At 38.8% G+C, this 19,640-nt stretch overlaps 1 protein-coding gene across 6 annotated transcripts in view; it reads left to right on the top strand.

The window, feature by feature from the left end:
• Nucleotides 1-19,640, top strand: part of GRIA4 (glutamate ionotropic receptor AMPA type subunit 4) — a 215,848-nt gene that overhangs the window by 536 nt on the left and 195,672 nt on the right. For all 6 annotated transcript variants that reach the window (XM_058019238.1, XM_058019234.1, XM_058019237.1 and 3 more), the window contains exon 2: nt 884-1,042. In XM_058019238.1, the coding sequence (XP_057875221.1) occupies nt 884-1,042 (159 nt within the window). The remainder of the gene's footprint in view (nt 1-883; nt 1,043-19,640) is intronic.

Genomic DNA, 19,640 nt, shown 5'->3' with positions numbered 1-19,640 from the left:
GATGCGGTGTCGGCAGGGCACGAAGGGGCTCGGGGCTGGTGCCCCTTAGCTGCTTTAGCCCCCTCCGACTCCCCTTGCTCTTGCCTGACTCTCGAAGGAATGGCGAGTCCTGAGCAGCGGAGGTTGCGGTAGCCGGCAGGGATGGGGGGGCAAAAGGCTACATCGTCCTTCGTTCCTCTGTGTAGCTGGAAAGTTTAGGGTTTTGTAAGTGTGTCCCTCTAGTCCTGTGCCCCATCCTTACCCCTTTCCCATCGCCTCCTGCTTCCCTCCTTTCGGACGTGTTTGGGATGGGACGCAGCTATCTGAATTCTTTCCAGCTCAGCTCCATCGCTGCATCATTTCTTGTGGACTTGTAAAGATGCTGCTAATAAGGCTGAGCTGCTCCCTGCCTGCACATGGCTGCAGAGGAGCAAAGTTCATTATCTTCCTCTTCAGTGCAGATTATCCTACGCCGAGTTGGTATTCCCTTTTTTTAATCCAGAAAGCATCGTTCCGCTTAATCAGCCCGCCACTTAATGTGAGAGGCTGTTGAGCAGCTGATTTACCAGTGTGTTCAGTATCAGGGAGATGGAGGCTAAACACTTTAAAAGGTCACTGTAATCATGACAAATCTGGGTATTTATGTATGAAAGGCTGAAAACCGAGAAGTCAGAAAAGAAGCATGAATGCATCAGGGAGGTTAAAATCGATTGAGGACGGTGATTTAAAGGCAGTGGTTGTGATTATGAATACGATTAGTTCCTTATCCATTAAAGTCTTAGGACTTGCCTTACTGTGCAGCTTTGGGAGAGACAGTTACTTGGTTTTACAAGACACTAAGTGGCTTGCAAATGATTTACCCAGCTGCTTTTGCTTTTTGCTTTTTTTTTTCTGTTTTTTGTAGGTGGTCTCTTCATCAGGAACACAGATCAGGAATACACTGCTTTTCGATTAGCAATCTTTCTTCATAACACCAGCCCCAATGCATCCGAAGCACCTTTTAATTTGGTTCCTCATGTAGACAACATTGAAACAGCCAACAGCTTCGCTGTAACAAATGCCTGTAAGTAAACATGCCACTGATCCGACCACCTTACACATAAATTGCAGTGGAAAGAACAGGAAACCACATAGTTATCTTGCATTGTAAATATGTCGGGAAGTCTGTCTTCGGTACAGATAGCCTTTGCAGAACAGCAAAAGGGGCAGCAGTCCTCGTTGGTTCCTTAGTGGAGCAAAATCCCCTCTCCTGCCTTCTGCTGACTAACCTGATGTGACATTTACTTTGGTAAAAAGTAAACTGCAGTATTACTGTAGTTTCTTGCTTCTTTGTTTCTATGGAGATGAATTTTGTTGTTGTAAAGAAAAATTGTGAATGTGTCAATAAGTGCATAAACCCCACACTTTTGTTTGCTTCTGTGCATGCTGTGCCTTGCGTGTATTTGAAAATATATGATAATGTTTGTGCTCCCAGATGCTTTTCTAATGGCTGGAAAGGAGACAGGGAAGCAGTGGTGTGCAGGATAATATATCTGAGTTGCCTGACGCTGCAGTTGATCTGGTGATGTCACTTGAGGCAGCCCTGCTCTTATATTCTAGGTTGTAAATGTCTCTTACCATTTCGTAATGCATACATCCTGTGGATATGTCTCTGTGCATCCATACATTGGTGCCAAATCAAGTTAGTATCTGAGCTACTTGGTTTCACAGACCACCTCAACTGGAACAAATATATTCTCTCGTCCTACTGTATATTTTATAAACACACACACACCCACATACACACAGATGCACATACACAATGAGAGGAAGACAGAGCAAGAAATGCCCTTAACAAATGAGGTAACATTTATTTTCTTTAATTTCTATTTTGATAAAAGTGGTGTATAATTAGCTGAACTTGCTACATTTCAGTCACCCCAGGAACCTTACCAGTAGTTAAAACATGTACTAGATATGCCTAATCTCTGAGAGGGGCAAAGCATTATTTCTATTTATTTTCGTGTGTGTCTGCCTTCTTAAAGGGAATTCATGTTATTATGTAAGACACTGGTGTACTGTGGGGCAGAGCTGAAGACTGTAGTAGCGTTACTACTTTGATGTTCATATTTCAGGACTCTATAGGTTTTCCTCTGTAGCTCTTAAGTTTTCCAGTCCCTCCTCTCCGTTCATGAGTGAATTGCCTCTGGAAGTAGATGCTCTAAGCGACATTGCTGAGCGAGTTTAAAATAGAAACATACTGGAGAATGTCTTAGTGTTCATGGTGCCTTTAAAATATGTGCTGTGTTTCTCTTCACTTTCTCACTGCCATCTCTGTGGCACTTTTTAATATGTAAACATACAATATGCTGTGCAGTTCTCATGAATAATTTATTGCATGATTACTAAATTTATTTATCCAAGTCTTTGCTACTTCAAGTTTCAGATGACCTTGCCACCCTGTTTAAGAGGAAAAGCTTCTGAGCTGCCAAAATGGCTCCATTCATTTTATGCAGGAAAGGGTGATGTCCCGTAAAGCGTGGATTCTATATTAAGCAATGTATTAATTGTATTTAGCGTGGAAATCAGTATCAAATTCCATAAGGCAAAAATATTTCAAAAGATGCTTTGAAACTGGAGGGAATCAGGTCTGTGCAGGTGTAGTACATTGAGAAAATACTAGAGTTCGTGTCAACTTTTGAAAGCACTGATAATATTTATTCCATGAAGACCAATGACACACTAGCGTTTTTAAACTTAAATTTTTAGCAAATGGGATGGGACTAAAATTTTTGTGTACTAAAATATGTAATTTTAATTTAAGTCAATTATTCTAGATTCTGCCTATGTATCTAGTTTTGTCAATTTCTCAAGCTATTGCTTCATTTTGGATTAAGGATATTGCTTAGTCTTTCCATTTGAATGTTAGTGAACTAATTCTGATTTGCACACATTTAAAATTGTCTAAAATAGCACCACTTCACTGTGTAAAACTAAACACCTTAAATTCAAAAAAGTGTTTGGCCAAACCTTTGCTGATTTACACTATTTGCAGCAGATTTTTCTCTCTTTCTAACCACCTTATGCTATTTTTGCCTTATATTTAACTGAGGAACACCTCTCCCATTATGTTTGCTGTCATTTATAGAAATAGTGATTCATAACCTGATCCTTTTTTTTCTTCTTTAAACTGAACCCAGTTTCGGTTCCAAAGTATTTAAGAGCTTTAGAAATGACGAATCCTTGTAGTATGGGGAGGTGGCAGAGAAGAAAGGGAAATTAAATGTATATGCTTATGTGTGTATATGCTCATAAAATTCTGTACATTTGTATTAAATAGAAGTAATCCTAAAGGCCTTATTTATGTTTCTACTTGCCACTTAAATGCACATGTGTTTTTGCATTAGTCCAAGTTTGCATTTATTTCGTGTTTTGCAGTCTTGTGCCAATAATCTGACTACTTCTTTTTAAAAGCATTTTATTACTGAAGAATGTATTTTAAACAAAAGATATTCTCCTAATGAAATGTAGGCAAACCAACTGACAACTGAATGAACATATCTCATGTTCCTTAAGCTAAATGTGAGCGGAGTCCTGCAAAAATCAATTGTCCGATAGCTGGAGGACACTGGCTTCCATGTGGTTGAATTTGCTGGCTTGACAGAGGCTTCTAAAGCGCACATGTGTGAGTTTTTCTAACCTAATTAAAGAAACCCCCACCATCAGCTCTGAATTAAGTGATTTCATATGTTTTAATATGAATTGAAAACTCTTTGCTGAACCGCTGTGAAACAGTGGGTTTGGACCTTGCTGTTTGCGTGGAAATTACTCAGAGCACACGTCCCCAAACAAAAGCCTGAGAGCTGCTGGACCGAGATGAATATTCATGTGAGTTCAAGCATAAAGCTCTGAGACATTACCAGTTTCCTCTACTTCTGTTTCCATTTGCTGCAGAGGTTACTTGTGCAGATTCAGGGCCTGACCCTTTGCATGTGTCAGAGACAGTAGACAGATATTTCAAAGGATTATGGATGGCATACTAGCAGGTAACTCACTGCAACACTGCATAAACTTTAATGGTTTTTTTGTTTTCACTAGGTTAAAAACATCTATCAAAATGTTCACCCAGGATACTTTTGGAACTGGAAAATTTTGTATGTTCAATGTCATAGCTAATTTCCAATGGTTATTTTATGCATTTTTGTTGTCTTCAAACAGGCCTAGAACATTAGTATTTTTATTTTAAATCTTGAATGCATATGGAAACAGGTTGCCTTAATAGATAGAATCTGTTGTGAGTTATCAAAATTGATCTGATCTATATCACTTTGGAGATTTCAGTCCTTTTTCTTTTCCCTTCACATTTGTGTGTTTTATTTAAACTCTGTTCATTTCTTTTGCACTACATACATTATTCAGAGAATCCCTCTTACTGACAGAGCTGAAATTATTCAAAAACATGAATAGTACAAGATTCTTACTCATCAGAACACAATACACCAGAGCTGAAACATTTGTCTATTGGCATACATTGGTTTGCCACTTATAAGCAGGAAATTCTGCTCATGATTAGAAATCTACCTGCATTCAGTTTGATTTCAGATGTTGGAGCAATACATTGATAATTTGGAGGGGATTGTATATATTTATTCTTTAGCTGAATGCAAAATAATTTTTTTCCCTCCGTGCACCATCTATATATATAGTATGTTAGTATATCTCAGCAACACAGTCAACATTAAACATGCTTGAGTACTTAGGAGAGGTAGTGCTATGGTTTTATAAAGAACTATTTGCCTTTCAGCTCTTGTGGTTGAGAATTTTTCTCAAGTTGAAGTTTGAACAATCCTTAATCTGTAGCAGTTTGCAGTTCTTGCACAGAATTAAGATAAAGGGAATGAAGAGAGATTGATTCCAGTCTTTCATTAGTGTTTTATAGTAAAGGTAAAGCTTTTCTCTTTGAGTCTGTTTGACTTAATGTGTATTCTGAGATGAATATATACCTAATAAATGTAATTTAGGGAAAATGAGACCCTTCCTTCCTCTTCTGCGCAGTTCCATTCTTAGTAGATTTTAATCCCAGTAGAGGCAAACCTCCCAAAGCATAATCTTGTTTATGTGCCACAGGAATGCGAAGAAAAGCCTACTGAAATAAAAAAAATTTGTATCTTGGAATAACTTTCCTCTTTCTCCAAGAGTTAGTGCCTTGGACTCTTGTGCCCTCTAGATTTATGTGGGGTTGATGACCTGAAATTGGAGGGCCTGATTCTGCCTCACTAGTGGGAATGCAGTTTCTGGGGAAGATCTACTGAGGTCAGAGGCAGCCCTGAGGTCAGACAGGAGCCTCCCTTGTCACTCTCACCTCTCTATATGTTTGTCTCTGGGTTTGTACATGCTCCTGAGGGGAGCAGCAATATCATTTTGGAGTTAACTTTCTGCTGAGAACTCCAGAAAGCTGAGGAAATAGACTCACACGTAGTATTGCCCTTATATTGTGACTATCTGTCATTTTACTTACAGGAGTTTTCAACTTTGATTTCCTCAGCTGCATCATAATGGGATTTTCATTAAATGTGGTTATTAATTCTGCTTTATAATTACAACTCAATTTAGCAATAGAAGCGTAACCTTGGTTGAATAATCAGTGTCATTTAAAAACATGATGTTCTTTATTTAGAAAGTGAGATTTCATACAGCTGAATGATGTTTTGCTATCAAGAGCAGTGCAGTATTCCCAAGGATGCAGTTTGGAGTGTGTTGGGAGTTATCATACAGTCAGGTTTTAACTGCAAAAGCAAATAGTGTACCAGTTAGCTAGAAAGATGGAACTGGATTAAATTTTACCCTTCTAAGACAAGTTCAATTACAAAAATCCTTTTGAAGTGAGTGTTTTGCTTTAATATGTGGAATTTATCTCAAGCTAGACTCCAATTATTGTTAACAATTTCTCTTAACATTTTTTATTATTATCAGTTGCTGATGGAATCAAAGAACGTGTGTGTACTTGGGTGTCATCTACCATAAGAAGGATTCTGTATATTTTTTAGAAATAAGAACATCCATATTCAAAGAGTTTCATAGCTATAAATGTGATATTTTTAAATAACCATACAACAGAGAGATCAACTGTCAATATCTCCAGTCCATCAGAGTCTGGTTTTAATTTTCAGGGTTATTGTTGGGAAAATAAAGGATGACCTACAGTTTCGCTGACCTACAGTCAGATTTCTACCCGGGAAATCCAGAACATTCATTTCCCTGGCATTTGTCCTAGCATGTTACTGGACTGACTAAAACTTTAAACTCAAAAGCTTTATATGAGTCTATAGAAATAATTTAATGTTCATTTCAGAGGATTAATAAGAAAGGCTGTGTTCCTTCATTCCTTTTGCAGAAGGCAAAGCAGTGCAGTACTTTTTGGGTAGGACAAAGACTTTAACAAGTAAATTAAATTGATTAACTTCAGCTTTATCATTGTGATCTAAGTTTGTATGCTAGTCAAAATAAGTCATGCATTTCATTTCTAGGTCTTGATTGTTTTGAGACTTGCTTGTTCATGAGAGGGGAAGACGTCTGCTTTGATTTCTTAACAGTTTTAGATCCCACAATGAATTGTGCAATTCCAGACTGTGAGCAGGTGAAGTTCTTTGGATTTAAACATGTTGGACCAAATAATCATTTCTCATAGCTCCTATTCCTTAATATATGACTGATTTAAGGGTATGAAATCTGTACTAGTGCAAAAGCGAAGATGTCTCTGTGATTGCACCAGTGTAATTACAGGGAAAATTGGCCTGTTCTCTTGATTTCCATTCCTCTGAGAACTTAGTTTGAGGCAAAGATTTTGGACTAGTACAGCACCAAGTCTCCTTCTGCAACTGAGGTGGGCACACCAAAGTTATGTGGTAGGACACAAAGTCAATCTAGATAATTTATTCCTGTGTCGATCAAAAATTGTTCTAAATTTTGGAAAATAAATTTACTGAAAAAGTATCTGATCACTGTGTCTTGTTTTGAAATTTCATCATTGCTTTACTTTTAAAACTTTTCTCAGATGTTTTAACATCTTCCTCAGTCTAGTATAAGTTCTTACATAGATTTTTGATTGTTACTATGGCTTACAAAGATTCCTACTGGCTTTTATCAAAGTTGATGTGAATTCATTTGTTTGTCAATGCAGTTGTATCTTGAGTTATCTCAAAAATTCTATATTAATGATGTCTGCTTTCAGGCACCCAAATTCAAATAGGAAGGCTACCCTACATTTTGGCACTCAGAGACATTCTAGTATTTTCCAGAGTCCTTAGTAGCCCCTGCCTTCCTCTTGGGAAGTGCTTATGGCTGGGCACTTGGGAAAACCTGTCCTCTGTGCAATAATGCATGGGGCAAGTGTCTTCTGTCGGTGCTGCTACTTCCTTGTGAGGACTGAGTTTCTTCCCTCTTTTTCCCATAGTCCAGATGAAGTCTGCCTGACTTGTACAAGTAATTGCAGGTTCCATGTGGTGAGAAGGTGGAACCAGAGTGACACATACCCATCATCCTTGTCCTGGCAACACATTGGAAACACCCAGCTTATCCCTCCTCTTCACCAGTTCCTCCAGAGCTTACTATAGCTAAGGTTTATGTTGGACTCAACTGGAAATACCCAGATACTTACAACAAAGCTACTGTAATGGCTGGATTTTGACCAGCTATGCTAGCATTAGCAAACTCCAATGCAAACACTGGCCCTTGTCCTGCAGGTTTTTTTCCCCCTGAAAGAGCTGTTTGTGATTTAAACAGGGGCTCTACCTGAGCAGTGATTGCAGTTTGGAACCTCTTAAAAAGAAGGAGTAGTAGGAATCCAGTTTATTTGCAAGAGGAATATGTTCACATTTTTCATCTCATAGCTCAAATTTTTAAACTTAGTAAATTGCTTAACTCCTGTTAATTTTAAAAACCAAAATGTTTGGCAGTTGGACCCCTGGTACATAATTGCCTGTTTACAAAGAAAGTCAGTTGGGCTACTGTTTTCTTGTGTTCCACAGGCTACGTCAATGTTGTATTTGTATGCAGCAATTGCTCCTGAAGTACGCAGGCTTGTGCAGTACCTTTCACTATATTCATGACCAACGTGCAGTTGTTTTTTCCTGCAAATACAAATACAGCCCAAGAGCAAGAAAAAGTACTTAACAGTTTTCACTAGATTATTTATTAGACTGTTTGTGGGGAAAAGCTTTAAACACATTTTGAAGATGTATTAAAATACATTTTTTAAGTACTCATAGCAGCTGTCTGTTTCTTGCTTTCAGACCCTCTGTGGGGTAGATTTCTGCATGCACGCTGTTCCAGTAGCTTCTGTGGTGTATTTTTATAATGAACTTAAACCCATGAAAATGCAACTTCATTTTTTATTTGCTTCATTTTTACATTTTTTATTTTATGTTCTTGACGTAAAGTTCAGATCCACCTAGTGAATATCCGTCAAATTTTAGGGAAGTTCACAGACAGAAAGTTAATTGCTGAAAAGAATTGAAATCATTATGCTTTGCTTGCCACAGATTTCAAGGATATGGAATTTACATCTTCACATTGTGGCGTAAAAGATGATCCTTATGTTAGTATTAGAAATTATCACTCAAAATAGTTAAGAATTAGTATTAAAATAATTTTTTGTTAATTTCTTTCTCAGATATGTGTTACACTTAATTTTTTTTTATTATTGTCCAGGTCCCCTTCCAACCCAAACCATTCCACAATTTCTTTTTGTTAGAGATTTCACTGATGTCACCATGTCAGGGTCAGATCTGTTTTCCCAGTGGGAAAAGCAATTCATGTAATAGATATTCAAGATAAAAACAGCAGCAAGAGAGGAAATTCTTGTAGAAAGGAAAGTATGAAATGTAGCGTATTATTTGTCCCCAAAAGCTTCCTGTGCTATTTTAGTATTCCTGATGTTCAGTAGAGGTGTTTCATGCTACTAGTTAATGTGGGATGTGGATCTGGATGATGCTGTGTTAAGGTCTGGAAAACATTGCGTATAAGGGAGAAAGATTTTATTAAACACAGATACATTCATGTAACATTCAGGAGAGAAAGTTATAATAATTTTTAAGTAGTATGTGGCTATCAATAAATGGTGCGCTCTGTTTTCTCACCTAGGCTTTTACAGGCCCTCAGTCTCAGCAGAGTAGTGTAGGATCGTCTTGCAATGATTTCCTCCAGGTTTTCTGTATGGATCTATCCTGGAGAGGTTTGCTAATAAAGGCCTTCAGCCTTGGTAATTTCCTTTCATTTAAATGGAGAAGAGTGTTTTAAGAGTGGACTTTTCAAAAACACTGCATCTGGAAGGATAATTTCCTTCAAAAATCAATAGTCATGGGCTCTTGGCTGACTCAGGAGTTTTTCTCACTTCCCCTCCAGGTAGAAAGCACAAGCCAAGTAAAATGCTGGGTTTTGGGGCTGTTCCCATACCCTGTTAACACTGTCTCTGTATCTAGCTGTTTGTGTGTCCTCCAACTGAGAGCTGGTCAGGAGTTTTTCTTTCTCAGGTCCTTTGTTTAAAAATCAGTATCTTTGGTCAGCTTCTCACAGGTAAAAGCAGCAGAGTAATGCTGTATGACATGTTATTATCTAGATCAATTAATAATTAGAGTTGCTGTCTGGAGGCACAAACAAAGATCCAACCTCAAGATGAAGATTCAAGAAGAAGAGCATAAGAAGTGTATTGGGACAACTTTCATTGGCATTTCCTGCAGGCTTACATAGATTCCATCACAGTGTGTGTCTGGAAGGTCAGGTGTGGTGCTGAATGGAAGTGATCCAAGTTAGAAGTCCTTGCAGATGATGAGGAAGGATATGAGAGCAGTCTGGGGGAGGAAATGTTGACTGATGGCTACGACCATCATTGCTTCAACAAAGAAAAAGTAAAGGTCACCAAGTGAGTGGGAATGTAGACAGTATGCAATAATGTTCACAGATAAAGGCTTGGTTGGACCATTTTGGTCACTCACTGGGAGCATCAAGATGCTTGTCAGCCAACCTCAATACTCTTATCCAACCTGTAATTTTTTTTTTCCCAAATAAATCCAGCCTTAAAGACAAAAAAAAAATCTCAGGTAAATTGTCATGTCATCAACACTTCGTTGGGATATGTCACCCAGCATCTTTGTGTTGAATGTAGGAGCCATAAAGAGTAGGAAAGGAAGAGGTCTATTGGGTTTATTGTTGGCTTTTACTTTGGAGGGATACCATAATCAGCATGATTCTGAGGTTTGTTTTGTATGGTTGCAACTGTGTCTTGCCAGCACAGAAAGGTGGCTTGGGACACCTTTAGTAGCATGGTTTAGGTATGGCAAGACATGTAAGGAGTTACAGAGGCCTTTTTCAAGTTCCCTTGAAAATGCTTAGGGTGGACACAAATGGTAGGGCTTTTTCCCTCGTAAGAATAAAACCATCTCCTGACCCCAGCAGGGACTGTGGCTTGAAGCAGCAGTGATATAAGCTTGCTAAATGTGTTCCAAGACCAAATTAAGTAAATTTTTGCTAACAAATGTGTGCTAATCCCCATTATTTGTATCCACAGACTCATCTACCTTCAAATACAACTTAATGGTCATATGTGTTACACATATTTCACTTTCTATGAGCCACAGAGGATGTGAATCTATTACTGCTTTCTCCTGGAGGCTTTGGGCTGTTAGCTTAAGATATCAAGAGTTATGAATTTAGCTTTGGAAATCCCTAGTTTCATCTGCTTTGTGTGTCAGACGAGATTGCAGCCTGAACACAAACATGATGATGAATGAGATTTAAAACACAAGAATATTTGCAGAAAGCAAAAGACTGAATAAAGGAATACAAGAAGTGCTCCCATAGCTGTCTTTGATGATCTGTTGCAGTGTTCTGAATAGCGGATGTATATGGAAAGAATAACAAAGGACAAACCCTTTCATTCCTGATACTATTAAGTCTCTAAAACAGGCACAAGTAGTAACAAAAGACCTCAGCAATTAATTATTGTTGTAGTAATAACTGTATTTACAATGTTCTGTTTACTCCATCCATTAAATGCTTAGCTTAAATTATTTATTATTCAGTTATTATTGAAATCAGCTGGAAAATGTAAAGGTCTTTTCAGACAACTCAGAAAAAGAACGGGCACAGTTAATGCAAATGCATGTGTGCAGCAGGTAATTGACACGGTTTCGGCAGGGGCTGCCTGAGATGATTTGGAGCCCAGCTGGGAGGTGGGTCTGCCCTGGTTCTTCAGGCACCTTTGCAGACTCAGAAATGAGAGATTACCCAGAGTAAGGACTTTAATTTAGAGTTTGAGATCTTGCCCCTGAAGTTGCTCTTTGCCCTTCGTGGACACCCAACTGGGTGGGAGAAGGCTCCAAGATCCATCAGGAGCTGTGTATTAAGGAAATATCATTATTTGGTGTTGGAGAAAGAGGATTCAGAGTGCAGAGAATGGACTGACATGGAGCATGAAGCACCTCTTGCTGCATGGGGAATTTTCTGCTTCTGGAAACACCTGGAAGGTGTGGCTGGTGCTTGTGAACCAGGCATTATAGCAGGTGTGAGCTGACATGATTTTGTAAAGATTTAAGGTGAACATTTGGTTATTCCAAGCTGAAAATGTAGTACAGAGAGGGAGTAAGACCTAGACCAGACATCCAGTGAAGCACAGGAGGAGTTATGGAATAGGACAAGATTAAAAATTACGCTTCCAAGAGACACAGAGGAAGTTCCGTTCGCTTCTATCAGCTATCTGCTTCTCTCTTCTCGTCTTCTGGTTTTTGCTGTTACATACCCCAGCTTTACATGACAAAATGAGAGCAGTATTCAAGAAGCACCACCAGTGGAAGCAGTTGACGTGGTGCTTCCCATGCTCTGCACCACTGAAGAGGATCCAGGCATCCCAGAACCAAATTCATAATGTCCCGGTCCTACCCCACAGCTAGGGACAGGCTGTTGTCCTTCTGGGTTCAGCACCAGAAGCCACAGCTGATTAGCTCCTGTAATGTATTGATTGCAGATAACTGTCAGCTTAACTACTGCAGGGAAAGGAAGGAAAGAGCATAAAACAGTTGATTCTTGGTCACAAACAAAAAAGAAATTGCATCCTTATATGACCTCAGAAAAACTCTGCTTGTTTCTGTCTCTGTCTTACTCCCCCGAGTCAGACTTGGACTCCAACATGGTCAACACTTTGAGGGAGTGGTGGTGCTGTACCACAAAAAACAGTTCATGCAGATGAATTGGATTGCTTCTCTCCGTTCTGTTCTGGGTCTCTAACAGATGTTGAAGGACTACTGGTTTTTTAATTTCCTGATGAAAGGACCAGAAAGGCCATCATTCTTTCGGTTGCTGTTTATGATGGGAATCTCTTGCTCTTCAAAACTGCTGGCAGGAACCAGAGATTCACAACTTAATCACATTTTCTTTGTCAGCCTTTCACATACTATGCTACATGGGAGACTAGCAGAAAATCCTTTGAGCAATTACAATAATAGGATAATAATAATTTTTGCAGTTCCTTGCCCTTATATAGTGTCTGTGAAATTAAAATGAGATCCAGCATAATGTTACCCATTTGAAAAGGCATGGATATCCGCTTTCAGGAGCATCACCTTGAGAAACTGCTCTCCAGGGCCTTACCTTCCTGCTACCTTTTATTTTAAAGCAGGGCTGTACTGCCACCTTCCTATTCACATCTGTGAGCAATTGACTGCACAAATGAAGTCACGAAAGAGAATGTGAATGAGGAGAATCGGCACCATGAAGAAGTTTTTTTTCCTCTTGTGCCTATAAAAGAAGGGGTTTTTTTCCTCTTGTGCCCATAAAAGACAGGAGAACATTAAAGGATAATCTCTCCAGTTCAGAGGGAGCGTGCTTACATAAGATATTTTCCTTTCTTGACTGCACATCATGTAGGTCTTAGAAGTACTTGTTAAAAGAGTGAAGTGAGTGCCACCAAAAATGTAACACACGGGTATGGCTTTAAGCCTGTTGATTTCTTAAAAGATGTGCATTACAACAATGTACTGCCTTCCTGTCTGGAAAGTATTGTCTGCAGACTGTTGGATTATTGGCACAGTAAGTTAGCAGCTTCTAACTACTGAAATAAAATCCCTCAGGGCCTTTGCTTGGCCTCAATAAAAGTGTTTCACATTTAACTAAAATTATAAGGTTCAGTGTCAAGCTTTCAAAACTTTGTACCTATTGTTAGTGCTGTAATGATGGTAAGATCCTTACGGTATATGAAGGAATAAAGGCGTGCTATAGTTTTTTCCTGAGACAAAAATAGAAAACTCATTAAAATCCTAGGGTTCGGGATTTTTATTTACTTGTTGATAAAGACTTTCCACACTGAGAATAATGAGCAATTTCAGATTTTAGTGGTAACCTGCCCCTTTTTCCACCTCTCAGCAGACAGAGATGGAAGCATTCAAAACCAGCCAGGAACAAAGCAGACTATCTCCCTGCATCTGTAGCATGGGTGACTGAAAGAATTGTTTGTCACTTGCATTAATGTGTCTGTCCTGATGCTTGACTTCAAGAGAGAAAATAAGGCCTCAGACTTCCTAAAATCCAGGATGTACCACAATTCTGCTCCCTGTATAGCAAGTTGTTACCCCTAGTGGAACTCCATCGAGGGCAGCTTGGATGTGGCCATTCCTGGTGCTGCACTGGATGAAATGCTTTTACCACTGATCATCATCATTGCATGGAAGGCAATGTCAGAGATTATACAGTAATACTTCTCACTCTCTTTTCATCCTCATCAAACAGATGTTTTGGTCCCTGATGTCTGTTTGGCTGTAATCCCCTGGAATTTGTAACACCCTACAGGGGTCCCAAAGGATTGCAGCAGAGGTTTGCTGGAATATCTCTTTTCCACCATGCCTGTGTTTACCCAGCTAATTCTGTCTCCTTTTGGCTTTGTGAAGGACATGAGGAGAGCAGAAGATGGTGACCCTGTCCTTAGTTGCGCCTTTTACTCTTGCATCTACATTTCATCCAGTACAGCCTCTACCAAGATTAGTTTTTGGAGCTTGGACTTTTTTCTTAGGATTGTTACTTGTGCTCCAAATGATACACTTGGTTGACAGTGTTGTACCCAAGAAAGAGGTATGGGATAATATGAACAAGTCACTGAGGCTACACTACAGCATTTTGGGATAGTGTCTTAGGTTGAGCTGCAGATACATGCAAAAACATCTTACTTGGTTTTTTCCATCTGTATGTAGAGAAAGCTCTATAAAACATTTAAATTCCTTTAAAATGCTGTATTTTGGCTTTATGTGGAGAATTGCAAACCTTTAGGAGATGCTTTTCAGGAAGAGACTTTAGGGTACTTTAAGCATTGCCCATCCTGTCAGGGTAAATTCCAATATCCTGTTGGAAGCCTGGATGGGAGTTATTTTACTTAGATCAAGTTGTTAATTTCTGTTTGAAACTGTTGCCCAGAAGCCTGTGTAAATGTGTATAGCTGACAGACAGCTGTCCTTCTGTGCATATATTTTTGTACTACTTTCACCACTTCAATGGTTGAAATACTAAATCTAGCACTCAGACAGCTTTTGAATTTATGCCAGTCCCTGAAGGACTTTGGCTTACAGTTATTCATATAGGTAGTTTTGAAAATTTATGACAGAAATAATAACTCTGTGGTAATATTCATCCAATTGCTTATTTAGAGCACCCAGTGTGAGATCAAAAAACGAGCAGCTAGAAATTCCTGGGGCAAGGCTTTGGCTCGGTGCTCTGCTGTCCCTCACAGAAGGGGGAAGCCAGAGACATTGCAGAGACTTAAGGCAGTTTTCAGAATTTGTAGAAATGTAAAACCAAAGTGAAAATTCTCTCAGAAACTAGTATATTTAACTGTATTTTAGGTGCTTATCTATTTCAGCTTAATCATTGTTTTCTAATATTCAGGAATGTGCACATGCGTTGTAGAAGCATTTAGTGAGTGACCTCTGTCCCACTCCACGTGCTGCTCGGGGCATGATAGTGATTTTCAGCAGCTTGTTCTGCCCCTCTTGCCCCTCTGTCATTGTCTGTGATGTTGCACACAGCACACTCTGGATCTCAAGAGGCTGTGGCAGATCTCTCGCGTCTAGGCAGTAAGAAGGGCACCCTGAAAAAACAAGAACAGGCAGGAGGAGATGAGTGGAGTCAAGTCCCAGTGAACTGCATGATCTAGTGATGTGGTGTTGCCCTTCCTTCTTCCTTCCCTCTTTGGCCATCACATTCACCAAGCTTCATGAAAGGAACCTGCTCACAATATATTTCTTCTTTTTGTTGTACCAGCCATCTGTGTTTTCTGCATTCTGTAGTCAAAAAGACCAACTGTGACCTGAAGAAAAGTCCCTTTGCAGAGGAGGCAGCACATATCCTTCTCACATGTATATCTTTGTAAGAAGAGGGTTAGTGATGTGATCAAGCATGAGCAAGAGATGTAAACATTCGGGTGTGATCTTTCAGATATGCTTGGGATGATAGTTTAGCTTTGATGTTTATTTTTGTTTGGTTTTTTTGGAGGTTGTTCTGTTTTATCTCAAATTCAAAACTAATAATAAAGAATCACCTGCATAAACCTTAAAAAAAATAGAAAAAAAGAAGAAAAACTCCAAAGTGGGTGAATGTGGGCAGAGCTGGTACTTCCCATTTCAGCAAGGCACACCAGGGCAGGTGTGTTGGATTAGACTTTTTAATAAGCAAAATAACTGGTGCTTGTTTATATACCTTGAAATTATGTGGGTTTTCTTCTTGCTCTTCAGGGTTAATATACTGTGGCCATGCCATAAGAGTGTGTCTGCTAAGTGTTTCTAGCAAGAAAATGAAATGCTGCCAGAGACCTGGAGATCTGCATACCTTGCTTTTAACACAGAGCGACAGCTTTGAATCACACATTGTGCTGCTGCACAGCCAGGATTGTAAATACTGAATTTTAATTATCAGGTGTATTCATAATTCATTAATAGGAGGTAGACAAATAGACTGGGCTGGCTTTGCAGTGCAAGAAAGATAAATGGAAGATGGTGCATAGGTGATAGGTGCTGGAGTAGAGTGTGTAGAATTTTTCTTTCCTCCATTTTGTCTTCCTGCAGCTATTTGTCTTGAACTCTCAAAGTCATTCCAGGAAGAGAGGCTGGAAATAGGACAAATGTACATTCATCACAAATGTTCAGAATTCTGAAATGAAGCTTTAAATACAATGTGAGCTGTTGAATGCAAAAGCTGCAGGATCAGCCATGATGTTATGTATGTATGTGGCAAATATTTCTCTAGTTACCTAATAGCAACCACTGAAACTTCAGATGCATTAAATTAAAAAAAAATTCTTCACCATGTCCATTACATTTGTTCTTGAATGTATAAGTCTTACTGATTAATGATAAATATTCTAGGAATTGCTTATCAGTTTGGGTGGTATGATAGATGATATGTCACTGATTTAATATATAAAACCATGTTTAGGTAATGAACTTTTCACAGTCTTTCTCTTGTTAATATACAATCACCAGCTTCAACAATTTTTTTTCAGGCTAAATTAAAATTAGCATGTGAGACATGTGAGATATATTCAGTATATCACATACTCAGCTGCAACTTGAGCCTAGGTAGCAAAGCACACGATTGCCTAACCATCAGACTGGGTTTGGAGAAGTAATCAGCTATAAGAAAATGATGAGCACATAATTTTAGATCATTAGAGGTAATTGTTATAACTAGGAATGCTTTTAACCTAAAGGTGAATAAATGGCACCTCTGCGGTATATATGTCCATGGCTTGGAATGCCATTTGAAATGAAAGACGTAGTGGGAGATAGAAAATGGAAGTTCTTTGTTTGTTCGTAATATCCTTTTTTCTTGTGGAGGTGCCTTGGGAGGCTTAGGATGGAAATTACATTTAATACAATGTACTATTTGTGTGGAGGCTTAGGGTCAGATATATGTTACCTCGCTCCTCAATGGGAAGTTCTTTGACTCTCTGGGTCAGCACTTGGCTGGGAGGCTCCATGGCCTCTACTAATCTCCACACGTGGGTGTCAGGGGAGTCTAGGGAAGCACAAAACTTCAGGGCCACTAACCTGTTTTACTCTGATGCAGTTCATTTGGGAACATAATTCATACATTTTGAATGAAAAAGGCACTTGTAATTTTTTAAAAGTCAAAAACTGCCAGATACCCCATACCCCATTGCCTACTGTGAAAACACCTGCTTGTAAAATGATATGCAGAAGCATACTTAAGAAGTCATGGCAGGCAGGTGAAGTTCCCACTGCTGGGAAATGGGAAACGCAACTTCCATTTTTAAGAAGGGGAAAAAGGAAGACACAGGGAACTGGAGACCAATGAGTCTCACCTTGGTGAGTCTCACTTGGTGGCTGGCAGAGTCATGGAGCAGGTCCTCCTGGAAGCTATGCTAAGATTTAGATTAGATATTAGGAAGAAATTCTTTCCTCTGAGGGTGGTGAGGCACTGGCACAGCTTGCCCAGAGAAGCTGTGGATGCCTCAGCTCTGGCAGTGTTCAAGGCCAGGTTTGATGGGGCTTTCAGCAACCTGGTCTAGTGGAAAATCAGTTTGGAATGAGACAGATTTTCAGGCTTCTTCCAATTCCACCCTGTCTATGACTGTTGCATTTTCCACTGGTCAGGCATTTGGTGTCTTATTTCCAAGAGTGGTGTGCTGACGACACACACTGTTCCATCAGCCAGAAAGCTAATGGGAGATGTTGTTCTCACTTTTTTGAAAAATAGGGCTGAATTCTTCTCCCAACTGAATCACCAAATGTCAAAGGCAGTTTATTTTGTCTGGAAAAAAAAAGGTCAGTAGGGTTTCTGCTGAAGCACATAAATGGTTTCACCCAGTTATGGAGTCAGTGGTTTGGTGACATGACTTTAACTTCTGGTTCCATTTTTGGTTGTAAAATAAGTAAATTCAGCCCAAACCAACTTATTTTCCAATTTTCAGAACAGCTGCAAATTTTAGAAAGATTCAATGCTCAGCTATGTATGCTGTGTGTGCAATAGCATCTGCTAGGGAAATATAATGGCAAAATGACTCAAGGTCCAGTCTCCAACACTTTATTCCTGTATGTGCCAAACAGAGAAATTTTAATTAGATGTTCTCAACAGCAGTGATCTGCTATTTATAGACTGAAAATACACAAAAAAGTTTAAGAGAAGGAAATCAGTGGCATAATCATGTCAGGTGTGGTCCTGTTTCCCATGTCTGAGGGTTTAAGGGGGCACTTTTATACTTCGGAAAGAGATTACACCCTATCAGTTACAAGTGAAAATAATCATTACTTTATGATCCATCCAATATGCTTTTAGCAATTCAACTTTAAAACAAAAGTTACAGATGTTCTTCAAGGCTCATCTCAAAAAAAAAAAAGTTTTGGTGCTTTTTTAAGAAAATCTATGATGTTAAAGCCTTTGCAACTATATGTATGTCTAAAGTTAAGCACACTTACTTCAAAATGCTTAGCTGAACAAGACATTCAGGACATTTCATTGTTCTTTAGGCCAAAGCACAAATATTTTACAAATGGGGAAAACAAAGTGAAATATTTGCTTGAGGCTAAGGAACCAGTTGCTAGCCGGTTTGGAAGGGACTAAATTCCTTCACTAGCTTCTTGACAGGTAGAGCACAGTCTGAGAGCCATTTACTTATTTAGATATAGGTGTAAGAAACTTCATGATGGGTGTGTTTTATGGTTGTCTTCATTCTTTGTAAATGCTCTGTCTGAAAAATAGGATTTTTTAAAAGAGCAAATAAGCTATTACATGGCAATCTACTATTATGAAAATAAATTAACAGTTGTGCGTACTTTCTTGTTTTTTATCTTACAGTGTTGTCATGACCACGTTTATAGCCTTAGCAGTATGTCTTATTTTCCCTAGAAACATTAAAGCTGTCATTTAATTTTAGTGGGATAAACAATTGCTAGTTGGTTTATCATCAAATTTAAAGGGTATATTCCTGGAGCATGGAGCACAGCATTTCCTAGGAAAATTAATTCCAAGATTGTAAATGTCAAGAACAGTTGCTGGACTAATGTTTTACTATTCTGTTTTTAACTTCTGTTTTAATAATATATTAAATATGTAGTGTAAGCTTCTCACACAATAATGTTTGCCTGAAAAAAAATCTGAAAATATTCTGTTTATTGTTGGGTTGTTTTAAAGGAAAATTTATGTCCTTGCTGACTTTTTAATAAGATTTGAAGTATGGAAACAATTGTTTCCAGAGAGTCAAATGAACTTTTGGAGTTTAAGTAATAATGGTGTAAATTAAAGCTCTTTATTTAATATATTTTTTCTGTATTCTCTCAACAAAGTTTTTAAGCAGCAGATTCAAAACAAAAAAACAAATAACAAAGCAACAAACAGATGTGGTTTTGCAGGAGAAGTGGTAGTCCTGTGGGACCTTTACCTGAAGAAAAATGGAGATGCAAACAGTTTGCATGGATTCGGGTTCAAATTAGCTGTGCACTGGCAGAGGTTCATGAGTCCAAACCACTCAGAAGCTGTAATCAGGAGTTGTAAATGCAGATAGTTTCATGCTGGGAGAATATTCATGGGAATTACTGATGTCTGGACACTAGTGGAGATAGGTGGGTCCTTTACCTGAGGCAAAATTGCCATTCTTTGGGGCATGTTCACAATCCTGTTACAATCACAGG

The sequence above is a fragment of the Melospiza georgiana genome, chromosome 2 (assembly GCF_028018845.1).
Source record: "Melospiza georgiana isolate bMelGeo1 chromosome 2, bMelGeo1.pri, whole genome shotgun sequence".
Lineage (NCBI taxonomy): Eukaryota > Metazoa > Chordata > Aves > Passeriformes > Passerellidae > Melospiza > Melospiza georgiana.
The sequence above is the reverse complement of the archived record's forward strand: the minus strand, read 5'-3'. Positions and strand labels throughout refer to the sequence as shown.